General features: G+C 33.7%; 2 protein-coding genes across 2 annotated transcripts; one reads left to right on the top strand and one right to left on the bottom strand.

Annotated features, from left to right (window-relative positions):
• Window positions 1-253: 253 nt before the first annotated feature.
• On the bottom strand, window positions 254-7,844 carry LOC134236075 (large ribosomal subunit protein mL44-like). The gene is made up of 10 exons (XM_062718254.1): window positions 7,731-7,844; window positions 5,637-5,754; window positions 5,001-5,087; window positions 4,704-4,798; window positions 4,353-4,428; window positions 4,183-4,267; window positions 3,723-3,794; window positions 1,727-1,875; window positions 1,294-1,376; window positions 254-518 (listed from the first exon to the last, which is right to left on the bottom strand). Exons 1-10 carry the CDS (start codon window positions 7,822-7,824, stop codon window positions 322-324), a joined length of 1,056 nt encoding a protein of 351 aa, XP_062574238.1. The 5' UTR covers window positions 7,825-7,844; the 3' UTR covers window positions 254-321.
• Window positions 7,845-8,020: 176 nt separating this feature from the next.
• LOC134236076 (large ribosomal subunit protein mL63-like) lies at window positions 8,021-9,484 on the top strand. Its single transcript, XM_062718255.1, has 3 exons — window positions 8,021-8,148; window positions 8,395-8,506; window positions 9,246-9,484. The coding sequence occupies exons 1-3, from the start codon at window positions 8,081-8,083 to the stop codon at window positions 9,393-9,395; spliced, it is 330 nt and encodes a 109-aa protein (XP_062574239.1). The 5' UTR covers window positions 8,021-8,080; the 3' UTR covers window positions 9,396-9,484.
• The last annotated feature ends 3,546 nt before the right edge of the window (window positions 9,485-13,030 follow it).

A 13,030-nucleotide genomic window follows, 5' to 3' on the forward strand; every position in this document is an offset into this window, starting at 1 on the left:
TCAATATATTTTTTTTCTGGAGAGCTACAGTTCTGCAGCTAGATTTCACCATAAATTTTGACCTACTCTTGAAAAATTGAAATCCTGGCCATGCATTTGAATGCTAGGGCTTTCATAATTCAGTTATATTTCAGGTGAAAGGACTCTTCTTTGGTACCAACAATTTGGATATTTTGACTTTGTCCTTGGAGTTTTTCTTGCATCTTTGCCATAAGCTGCCATTTTGGAAAAATTAAAGCGTTTCACAAATGCATCTTGTTTCCAGTTTTAATTTTTATTCTTCTGTATTAATGTTAGATTACTTAGACATATTACTCTGGCCTATGAACTAGGGTCTGATTGTGAGTAGAGTTTCAGTAAGAGTTCTGCACTGGGATTTTTCTTTTCCAGATCTAGGGATCCCAGTGGGACTTTGGAGCTTGGTAGCAGTGGTGGTCGCGCATCGTCGGTTTTCATGAAGTTTTTGAGGGCCTCTCTGGCAGCTTGTTCTTCAGCTATAGTGAGGGTCTCTCCAGGGGCTGAAATAGATAAAAAAAAATGTGGGTGTTTCAAAAACTTGTTCCCCCCAAAGAAACAAGACCTTATAACCATGAAAAATCTAAAATTTGCATAGAATTTTTCATATTTATAAAATCAATAGCCTTTTAATAAAATCTTTCATAGATACATCCAAGAAACAAATCAAAAGGCTTGAGCACAGTTTTATTGACATAATCTGCCAATTTAACTCTTTGTGGGGAGCAAGGTGGGTTGAAAATCCTTTGCTTGAAAAGATGTGTTTTCGTAATATGATCTACGGTATAGCAGGTTTTCTTGGTGGATGTAAAATTTGGCGTTTTGCCTGCTCAAAGGTATGCCAATAATTTTGGCATAATTTATTTTAGCAGTCGCAGGCTTTCAGCCCTCTGCAAATGGACATTAAGAAGACTACTGACTAACTTTAGCGGACTATCAACAAAATGCCAAAAGAAGCCAAAATTAGCACACCGCTAAAATAACTCGCTATTTGGTATTTAAAACATGAAAATAAAAACATACAAATCTTTTCAATACAATCAACACTTCATATACTGTAAAACAACTTTTATTCATGTGTGAGAAACATTTGCGAGTTTTGTGACCTGACGCATTAACTTGCTAATATTAATTGCAGCAAACCAATTATTTTGCTTTGCATTTGTAGAGAATGTTTCCTCAGTCACGAATAATAATTGTTGCAGACTGACAAATGGCGAATAAAAGATGACACAAATAATAGGGGCTTTACAGTACTAAGTGTATTGATGTACTTACACCTCCCTATGAGTTCTTTATCGGAGTAGATTCCTACGTGATAGACAGACATTATGGAGGAGCACCCTGTCTGCCACAGAAGCCTTAAAATAAAAACAAACTCAGGTAGAGAATTCCAGTAATAGTTTCGTGAATTTGAATACGGAATTTTTGCACGTCTAGCTTCTCTACCCTCATCAAAGATTCATATATGTCTTCAAATATCAGATTCTAATTTTAAATAGTTAATATGAACACAGACAATTTTCTTTATCAGCTAAAGAATTTGAATTTATCTCCTTGCAAATAAAATTCAGTTTTCTAAATATCAAAATTTTTTACATTTTTCAGTGCCATACTTTCAGGAACAAAAAAATATATCCAGCTGCAAGAAATTCTTCACACAATACATGTATCAACAGTACATTCATTAATGACATAGGAACATGCGTACCTGGATTCTGGGGTTGCCAATCCCTTGGATTGGAGAATGGCACTCAGCAACCCCATAGGATTATCTAACTTCCACATTTCATTGATGTCTTTCCCCACCAGACGAGGAATGAGGAAGTCTACCACAAACACACCAGCTCTCTCCTCATTCTAACATTGAAAAGAAAAATCCATTTCAAAGTATGAAAGTCTCAAAAGGCAAAAAAGTGCATGTAATACATTTACAAATGAAAGAAAAAGTGAGCAAGCTCACATACCCCACGCTCCCCCAAAACTCAAAGTGCTGAAAATGCCGGAAAAAATGAAAGAATCGGAATTTCCCGGTAATATGCACATCTACAAATTGTGTCCTATATATCTGCAAAGTTTGATGAAATTCTGTGCAGCTGTTTATGAGGAGTTGCGCTGACAAAATGTTCACCACTATATTCAAGATATCCCAAAAAATCTAATTTGTAAAGTGCCGAAATTCCCAGAAAAATAAAGGAATCGGAATTTCCTGGTAATATGCACATCTAAACATTGTGTCCTAAATATCTGCAAAGTCTGACGAAATTCTGTGCATTGACAAAATGTTCATCTGTATATTCAAGGTATGGCCAAAAATCTAATTTGAAAAGTGCCAAAATTCCCAGAAAAATAAAGGAATCGGAATTTCCTGGTAATATGCACATCTACACACTGTGTCCTAAATACCTGCAAAGTTTGACGAAATTCTGTGCAGCAGTTTATGAGGAATGTCGCTGACAAAATGTTCATCTCTATATTCAAGGTATGGCCAAAAATCTAATTTGAAAACACCAGAAAAATGAAGGAATCGGAATTTCCTGGTAATATGCACATCTACACACTGTGTCCTAAATATCTCCAAATTTGACGAAATTCTGTGCAGCAGTTTATGAGGAATGTCGCTGACAAAATGTTCATCTCTATATTCAAGGTATGTCCAAAAATCTAATTTGAAAAGTACCAAAATTCCCAGAAAAATGAAGGAATCGGAATTTCCTGGTAATATGCACATCTACACACTGTGTCCTAAATATCCCCAAAGTTTGACGAAATTCTGTGCTGCAGTTTATGAGGAATGTCGCTGACAAAATGTTCATCTCTATATTCAAGGTATGGCCAAAAATCTAATTTGAAAAGTGCCAAAATTCCCAGAAAAATGAAGGAATCAGAATTTCCTGGTAATATGCACATCTACACATTGTGTCCTAAATATCTCCAAAGTTTGTTGAAATTCTGTGCAGCGGTTTATGAGGAGTTGCGCTGACAAACTGTTCATCTCTATATTCAAGGTATGGCCAAAAATCTAAGTTGAAAAGTGTGCAAATTCTAAGAAAAAATAAAGGAATCGGAATTTCCTGGTAATATGCACAACTACACATTGTGTCCTAAATACCTGCAAAGTTTGACGAAATTCTGTGCAGCGGTTTATGAGGAGTTGCGCTGACAAACTGTTCATCTCTATATTCAAGGTATGGCCAAATGCCTAAGTTAAAAAGTGCGGAAATTCCAGGGAAAAATAATGGAATCGGACTTTCCTGGTAATATGCACATCTACACATTGTGTCCTAAATACCTGCAAAGTTTGACGAAATTCTGTGCAGAGGTTTATGAGGAGTTGCGCTGACAAACTGTTCATCTCTATATTCAAGGTATGGCCAAATGCCTAAGTTAAAAAGTGCGGAAATTCCCGGAAAAAATAATGGAATCGGAATTTCCTGGTAATATGCACATCTAAATACCTGCAAAGTTTGACGAAATTCTGTGCAGCGGTTTATGAGGAGTTGCGCTGACAAAAAAAAAACACTCTGATGGACGGGTCAAAAACATTATACCTCACGCAACTAGTTGCGTGTGGTATAAAAATCTGTATGATCATAATACATTGACAAGAATGATTGGCTGTTTTCGATAAAAAGATATTTACAATGCATAAAATCAAGAATGATGCAACAAAATTATTTTAAAAGTTGAACAAAAACAAGCATTACCTGACTTTTTGCTAGTGCAGCCACAACAGCCAGGAATGTGGTACACATCTCTTCTTCTGTTGGGGGATAGTACTAAAAAAGATGTCAACACTGAGATTGTAAAAAGTTAATCAGACTATATATAATCTACAGTATTACATAGTATTAAAGTTATATATACTGTAAAATAATCTACAGTATAACGTGTAATACATGTATATAGTACAATGAATGTATAGGCAAGAGTGGATTCAAAATTTTAAAAGCTCAGCTTCACCCCCCCCCTCCCTCTTCTACCAACCCCCATGTGTAAATCGGAATGTATTTCAATAATAACTTACTCTTTCCCTCATATTTAGTTTTTATTCACATCTTCGATACTTTATCATGCAAAATATTACAAATTACTTTACTCTGAGTTGGTCGCTTTTGTATGAAAATTAAATATATACAATGACACATAACTGAAACACACAACTACCTTTGACTGGATTAAGTCTGTTATTCCAATTAATTTTCCCACATGGGCTAGCAGCTCTTGATTCATTAAATATTCACAGATGGCACTAGAAATAAAATAAAACTGATCTTCAACACCATATTAGATAATCTACCACTCCTAAAATGCAAAACGTAAATAAAAGCACTGACCTTATACCTTCCTCAAACATGTATGGAAAATTACACCTCAGGTATGCCTTCAAATATTTCTCAACTATTTTCTCTCCTACAAAATAATTAATTTAAATATAATTCATTAACTATTCATAATAATATAAGCTATCCTGATATTCCGCAAGCTAGATACTTTTTATTGAAAGGAAGACACTGTCATGGTAAAAAGACTGACTTCCTAGTAGCTTGAGCTGGTGGGTTTTGCTTGATCAGCACAGCACTGGACTGTTGTGCCAGAGATTTCAGGTTCCAATCCCAAACAGAAACATAACTCTGTATCAGTTATAGATAAACACAAAATTTACTAACAAATGTCTATGATTGTACCTTCACTTGACAGCTCCTCATTAAATCTGGCCCCCAAAACTTCTGTTGCTACACCAACTTTTTCTCTTTCCTCGATTTCCTTCTCAATGGATGATCTGTAGCATAATCATAATATCAATCAAACTGCATGTATCTATACATGATATAATTAATTTTACAAATATCTCATTACTTGCTGGACTAGAGTCTCATATTGGAAACATTTAATATTTGGGAGTAGGAGGGTAGGGGTGAGGGGCTGGTTACTTCTTAATTTTTTACCAATTTTCAAAAAGGAGGGTGCTGCTTTGGACTTACTTGACCGTGAAAGCTTCCTCCAGTGTTTCACTATCAAACTCCTCCCCAATCCTTTTGCCAAATGCAAAGAGCTCAGCATCATAATTCCTAAAAGCAGACTTTCTATATAAATCAATTATACAATGGATTATTTTCATGTGTCTGTGTGAGTTTATGTATATGTTTCATTCATTATGCTGAAATTGTGTATAAATTCCTACGCTTTCCAGAGTGAACGAAGCATTTCAATATTTAACCCATAGATAAAGCAGAAAAATTCCCTGTTTGCAGTATTTTTTTTATCCCTTTAAGGTAAGATTAAAACAATCTCAAACTGAAATTGTAAAAGCATACTACTTTACTTCTTAAAAATAATTGAAGTGATACTATTTTCAGTTTCAAGAGAAGTTCCAAATGTTGAAAAAAAACCAAGATCCTTTCTATATTTTCAACACAATTCTCTCATTCTAAAAACTAAACTGACTAATCTTGAAATATAATGATTTTGGACTTGTGCATGAAAAGAGACAAAAAAAAACGAATATGCTAAATAAACATTATTAGTAACAAAACCTTATGAGATTTAATAGAATGAGAAGAAAGCAAAAACTGTGAAAGTAAACATGAAAGAAAAATGGTTCACTGCTTGTTCCTTACCAGCAACCATATTCTGATGGATGTCTAACAGGCTCTGGACCAATTTCTTCTCTTCTTTTGACTTGTTCTTTCAGAAAAGGAGGTAGACTTTTAGAATTCCTCAAGAAACGACAAGGAGCTAAGTAAAATAACAATAAAACGAAAAATATAAATATCTTCTACAATGCTTACTGTGAAGTGCAGATAGGTGCCTGTGGCTCTATCTATCCAAGAAAGGTGGACATCAGGTCCCGCACAATCTCTTAATTAAGCTATATAGCACAATTTAGCTACATAGCTTTATTAAGCTATTAAAAGTTTTGGGGCTATTGAAGAGTGACCACACAGTTATTTCTTGAATGAAATTAAAAAGGAGGTCATTTATGGCCAACAGGATAATTGATTAGTAACAGTTCAACACAAAAAGAACCAATCAGAATTATCCAACCCTCACCGAACCCAAGATAATGCACAGTTAATCAAACAATGGAAATTTATCTTTACCATACAAGTATTCAACAGCTGCAATGTTAGAATTTTTTATGATTTGGGTTGTGTTTTTGATAGTGAATAGTACATATATGAAAAGTCAATTACTTGTGACTTAATTTTTATTTCTTACAAGAAACGTTTTTGTGAAAAACTGCATATTAATAGCTTTATTAAGCTATTTTAAATAGCTAAATAAAGCTGTATAGCTGTTTAAAGCTACAGTGTATATAGCTTAATCAAGAGATTGTGTAGCTGCAGATCTGTAGCGTTATGGTTTTATATATATTTGTCTTTGACCATTATGGTCAAAGACAAATATATAAAACCATAACGCTAGGTACAGATCTGCAGCTAGAGATTGTGCTGGACTGGACATAGATAGAATGTTCTATCGTTAAAATGATATTGTCCTACAGACCCAGTTTAACGATAGAATTCGTTCTGTGTATTTGTAATGTAGCAAAAAGAAAGACGGGCGATAACTCGCATGGTGCATTTACTAGGAACAATCTAGAGAGTAATCTCAGCGAGATGGGTAGAGACTGAAAATTTGGACTGACGTCTACTACCCATCTCAGACCAGTGCCATGCAACGTGATTCGGGCTTTTTTGCTCCAACTTCGGCAGCTCGTTTCAATAAATACAGGCTGAAATAAATTATCTGCCCACCTCAACTTTTTCCTTTGAACATCCCTTAAAGTGTCTATCACTATAAAACTTTCCTTTCTTACCTTTAAAATGTTTAAATCCAGTAAAATATAAAGTTGTTTATTTTTCCTGACAGCATAATGGCTGTTTGCTATTCATTTAAACCTTCGCTGCTGAAGAGTTCCACAATAATCTGTTTCCAATAATTCGTACTACTACTATTTCTTATACATGTTATAAGAATGATCTATAGTATGAATTATTGGAAACAGATTATTGTGGAACTCTTCAGCAGCGAAGGTTTAAATGAATAGCAAACAGCCATTATGCTGTCAGGAAAAATAAACAACTTTATATTTTACTGGATTTAAACATTTTAAAGGTAAGAAAGGAAAGTTTTATAGTGATAGACACTTTAAGGGATGTTCAAAGGAAAATGTTGAGGCGGGCAGATAATTTATTTCAGCCTGTATTTATTGAAACGAGCTGCCGAAGTCGGAGCAAAAAAGCCCGAATCACGTTGTATGGCACTGGTCTGAGATGGGTAGTAGACGTCAGTCCAAATTTTCAGTCTCTACCCATCTCGCTGAGATTATCTAGAGAGTTCCGAATGTAAACATGGCAGGTAATTTGAATCGAGAGAAAAACGTTGAGAAAATTAATTGGATTTTCGTATTTATATGTATTATTTTTTGGGATAAAAGGCATAAGCAGTCTCAAAAAGGTTTGTTTTGTTTATTTTGGTAGTTATTCCCAGTGCAAATCGTTTTATATTCTTCAAAATCGTTTCGGAGCGGATCCGCTCCGATTCGCTACATTGCAAGTATATGGGACGTATTCTAACTGTGGTGAGGGCTTGTACCGAGACACAGTTAGATTATTCTAACTAGACTGGACATTACTTAACAAAACTTGAAGTCATGACAAATGATTGGAATAAGTGTACGATGCATTTCGAAAAAAAAATGAATTCACCATCATTGTTGTTTTTAAGAGATACCGCCAGAAAGGCATTCCTTGTGATGACATTCGGTCGTAAAAACAACCACCGCAGCAAGGGCGCAGCCATCTTGTTTGTGAGGAAGGAAAATATTAACTCGTACCAAAACTAGAATTTTACCTTTAGGTAAAATACACGCGTAATTCATTGTGAATTCAATGATTTCAAAGTTACAGTCAGACTTTAAATTTAAGCAATCTGATCTTGAATTCTTGTTTAAGATATTGTCCCATCCAGTCATGGTAATGGCTTAGAAAATTACGAATATATAAAGAATGAGTTATCACAAATTTGATGTACTTTCACTTTGTGAAACGGACTCGGCATGCACTTGACACGAGTGCTGCAGTATTTTAAAAAGAGACCCAAATGGCCAGGATTAGTCAGGGCAGGGTAAATGACTTTGTTTATTTTAAGATAACAGTATAAAATAACTATTAATCAATGGTATAGGTTTATAGTTGTCCTCTGTATTCCTGACAGGATCGTGAACTACTTCTAAATGAAGTAAATTTGCATTTCCAATCATATTACATGTGTATTTTTTAATATTCAGACTGTTTACGCTTGATAAGTATATAACTATATTACAGGTGAAAATATCATTGAGTTTATTTATTATTATTATTTTTTTTTTAGCAAAAAACGACTTTTACCAGTAGTCTCCCCAACACAGAAAGCTAATGCTATCAGAGCCTTCATTAGAGAGGAAACCAATGTAAAAATTCTACAGAATCCTTATCTAACAGCAGTAAGTTTCAATCTGTAGGAATTTTGAAGTTCTCTATTCTTTTGAAATAAATGCATTATGCTGACAGCTGAACTAAACTGACACAAGTGTATTAGTATTCAAGACATATCTTCTGAAGGAATAGCTGTCTTACTTTTCAATTTCATGATGTGATCAATCGATTGGCTTACTGAAGGCATTTATGCAAATTATCATGCAAGCCAATCGATTGATCATGATCGTCATGAAATCGAAAAATAAGACAGTTATTCCTTATATTTACATGGTATTGATTCCACCAATCCACGTGCTAGAAGCCCTGCTTCTTGTCTCTATTTGTCCCGCCCTGCACATGATTTTTTTTTAACTGCGCCTATCAATGAACCAGTACATTGATGGAGAAATAAAGTACAATACTATTTGTTATTTTATCTTGAACAAAATCATTGGAATTGTAAAGATTGTCTTCTAAAACATTATTGACTTGACTTTTATACATTCATAAAATCTAGCACAATAAAAAAGAAATGTTTTACAGCTTCAATTTTTAAATATGCTTATCCTTTTTTTATTGTTTATGTATTTTGTACATGTTCTTGCAAATTCCACTCATTTTAATTCATGAAAACAATTCATGTTTCAGTCAAATATAAATTCAACATTTATCTTAAGATACTGCAATTTTTTAAACAGTTTTTTCACTCCTTAACCTTGATTGTTTTTGTAGAAACAATATTTTTTATTCATTTATACTTTGCAGGAGGAAGAACATGGTTACATGAAGGAATTAGGAAAACCTCAAGAGAAATTTCAAAAAATGATGGAGGCAAAGAAAGAAAAGAAATGGCCAAAGGATATTTCAATGAAAGACTATTTAGAACATTTAAATGTGACCAAGAGCTGGGAGTGAAAATCTCTTATACTGTATTTGGTTTATACAATATTTGGTTTTTATGAATGCTGTATTATTTTTTTCTAAATTAAAGATGTGACTGTGAATGACCTATTTTCTTTTTATTTGCAGGAATTTTAGCAATTTTCAATTTAACAAACTAAAAACAATTCTTCCAAAATTACTAGGAACTTGTTTAAGATAAATTTTGTAAAGATAAATAAAATTTACAATTGAACTTCAGTATCTGGAATGCTTATATCATAATTATCATGGATATACATGATGTATATGTATGTCGAAGTTATTTGGAAATCTCAACCCCTTATTCTTTAAGGGTGCGTTCAGAGTACTGCCGTTGGCTAACAAAAGTTACCGATGGTAGAATTTCTCACCATTGGTAAGCCAATGGTACCAAAGTTTGCACAAAAAATTTACCATAGGTAGATTTTTCTGCAGACAAACTAGAGCTCTGTTAGCGATGGTAACTTTTTTAATGACGTCAAACAAAATGGCGGGTACTGATCAAGTTGGTCCTACTAAACAGAGAACCCGAGAGATCTCTAGGTTTACGGGGCGGTATTTGGTAAATTTTAATAAATTTTATGCTTATTTTAGTTCATTTTTACTCTATAAATCGTTTTCTATCTATAAAATTAATATTAACAAGATTATTCTATGAAAGTTATCCCTCGGGGAAAAAGTTGAAAAAGTAACAAATCATGTAATGTTTTTACCACACCTAATCACTAATAGGGGCCTATACATAAACTCTGTGTATATAGGTGTGAAACGTCTTTTTTAAATGTGGTTTTTCTTGACTGAAAGTTTCAGAATATTTATTTTAATAACTTTTAAGTGTATTTAATGTAAAATCAAAATTTTATTATTTTAATTATTTTTCATTTGAGTCGATTTGACAATCAGGAAGACGAGTTGGAGAAAAATTCTGTTGCGGAGAAGTACTTTACTAAAAAGTATTTTTGAAAGCATTTTTTTTTTTGCTGCAAAATGATGCATGAAGCAAGAATAAAACTCTTGGTTTTTCTTCTAAGATAGAAATCTGTCAATGTTAACAATAGTATACACCAATGTCACAAAAGGTACTCCAATGGTGCCATTGTTAACATTGGTGAGTTTCCTACCAACTCTACCCAAAACTCGTTCAGAGTACATATGGGCCCAATGGTACCAACGGTACAAATTGTTACCATTGGCAAAGAGGTGATGGTACCACTGGAAATACTCTGAACGCACCCTAAGTATTTTACCCGGAAATCTTGATTCCTTGAATATGTAGGAAGTTTTTTCTCAGTCCCATTCAGTGGGTTGAAGATAAGGAGGCTTTACTCTGATAAAATCAGCATTAAATACCCTCATTTTCCAAGTGATAAAATCTTCAAAATTAACAATTATGCTTCTGGTATTGGAAACATTTTTTGTGCATGTATGAAATACATCATCACAGTTAGAATACTATGCATGAACAAGTTTATGATTGTATTTAGTGGTAGAATATGGTGCTACAGGAGCAGATTCAGGAATTCAGAAGGAGGGGATGCATTTTTTTTAGGCAAGGGGGCTGGGGGATTCAAAGAGGGCCAGGGAAAATCCCCTGATGGGTTCATGGGATGAAGTTCCAATATTCTGATGAATTTTAAGAATGAAATGTAGCTTTATATAAAAAGCCTCCATTGGATTTTAACCTTGGAGGCAAAGCTCCTAACTTATAAATAAAAATAGGCAGGTCCTCTCCCCATTTTCAATTATTTTGATATCAATTTTAAGCTTTGCGTTCTAGTCAGAAATTTAAAAATGCCCTGCCAAGCTTATTTTCTTGTTCTATAGCAGTGAGCTTGTTTTTTACTTGTATGTTCCTTGAAATTTTTCATCAGAATTTCAGGCATTATGAGGAGAGTAGCGTATCAGAAACCCTTGGCTAGCGAAGATGAATTTCAGGGTCTTTTTTTATCTTGTAATTGTAAGCTGTGATTTTAGCCCCTTTTTCCCCTACCACTTGTTTCCAGCTAGGTCCTTATCATGATTTGTTTGGGAGTATGCTAACCTTTATACAATGTACATGTAGTTAACATCTGTTCTTTTGATGTTGTTGTTGTAAAAATCCTAAGGTTTGCACATATTTTGAGGAAAATTTTTGACCAAGAAGAGAACATGAACAAATTCAAGACTCAAAACGACTTTGCCTGTAAGAGAGAAATAAAATCGGAAAGAAATAAAAATTACAGCATGCAGAGACATTTCTGATTTCAGTATCTTTATGTTTTATGAGACTACATGAAACAATCTGATTAAAATAAGATTCTTTGATCCGCTCACATAGATCGCTACACAAGGGCGTAGCGATCTTTGTGAGCGGATCAAAGGATCTTATTTTAAGGTGTAGCGATCTATGTGAACGGATCAAAGGATCTTATTTTAATCAGATTGTACATGAAACTACCGTAAAATGAGAAAATGTGTATTGTTTTAGTCATACATATTACTATCTAGTATGACGAAAATGCACATTATGATAGAAATTTTTTTTTTATACTGAAGTTTCCAATTCTACAAGTATGAATTTTAAAAGGTATGTTTGAAAAATAATTGATTTTTCTTTAGGCAAATAAAGTGACAACATCATTATCTGAAAGCATTTGGTACGGTTTAGAATATTTTATTATCCTATTTAGATAAAAAAAAAAGTTGTTTTTTTTTCAGAGAGGTAAAGTTTTTGAAAATATAAAAAAAAAATAAAAATGGTTGTGTACCGAGACTTTTACGTTCTCTGAAATGTTCTTTAATTTTCAAAAATAAACCATCAGATATTTTTACTATTTTTATTATACCAAAAATGTAAAAACCCTTAAAAATTAATTTATTAACTTGCATTGTAAACTGCTTTGAAAGCAGGGACATATATTCCCCATTTTCAAAAGTGAGTTATCTCCCCTCAAAATCGGAACTCTTCTACACTAGCACAACTTCCGCGGACTACACGTTACGATAATCCAACAAAATAGTGATCAACTTACACGCTGCATTAAAAATTTTAAAAGAAGGAAACGGTTTGCAATTTTTTTTTTAGATAATAAGCGATTTTATAAAGGGTCTGTTGCTCCCCCCTTTCTAGAAAGCTATACGAATTAGCCAGGCACGTATCATCGTCTTTAAAAGTGGGGGGGGGGGGGGCAGCCAAAGAAATATGTTTTTTCTTACCTGGAAAAGTAGACAAGCAAAGAAAAACCTTGCCCAAAGTCGAAAAGCTACTTATTTCAGTACCAGTTCCTTGGCATACATTACTACATTTCCCTTATATAACTTTACTGTAGTATAAACTGTGTGTGTGTTGGGGAGGGGGGGGGATGGCAGCTTTCAATGAACATTTTCAATAGAAAAAGTAAAACATGAATAACACTTGAGAATGTTTTCCGTTAATTAACAAGAAATACGTTAGGAAATTATTGTATCAATTTCGTGTTTCTGCTGTCAATTCTCTGATCTAAAACAAAATGTGTATTTTCCTCGGGAATATGCATGTACATATGCTTAGATCCTGCACTAAAAATTTGATTAAATGCAGCTCAGACTTTATACGACATATGTAACACGAATTCAGGTCGATGCTATTTTAATTAGTCTTTCTTCGTTAC

Source organism: Saccostrea cucullata, unplaced genomic scaffold (assembly GCF_032062105.1).
Source record: "Saccostrea cucullata isolate Sc308-1 unplaced genomic scaffold, CSIRO_AGI_Scuc_v1 ctg525, whole genome shotgun sequence".
NCBI lineage: Eukaryota > Metazoa > Mollusca > Bivalvia > Ostreida > Ostreidae > Saccostrea > Saccostrea cuccullata.

Bases quoted from the DNA above. Each gene is read 5' to 3' on its own strand.
- LOC134236075 (XM_062718254.1), bottom strand. From the start codon at position 7,824: ATGGCTGCGCCCTTGCTGCGGTGGTTGTTTTTACGACCGAATGTCATC. The intron at 4,268-4,352 runs GTCAGTGCTTTT...TTTTATTTCTAG, and splicing joins ATGTTTGAGGAAGGTATAAG to TGCCATCTGTGAATATTTAA. The intron at 519-1,293 runs GTAAGTACATCA...TATCTATTTCAG, and splicing joins TAAAGAACTCATAGGGAGGT to CCCCTGGAGAGACCCTCACT.
- LOC134236076 (XM_062718255.1), top strand. From the start codon at position 8,081: ATGCACTTGACACGAGTGCTGCAGTATTTTAAAAAGAGACCCAAATGG. The intron at 8,149-8,394 runs GTAAATGACTTT...TTTTTTTTTTAG, and splicing joins CCAGGATTAGTCAGGGCAGG to CAAAAAACGACTTTTACCAG. The intron at 8,507-9,245 runs GTAAGTTTCAAT...TATACTTTGCAG, and splicing joins AGAATCCTTATCTAACAGCA to GAGGAAGAACATGGTTACAT.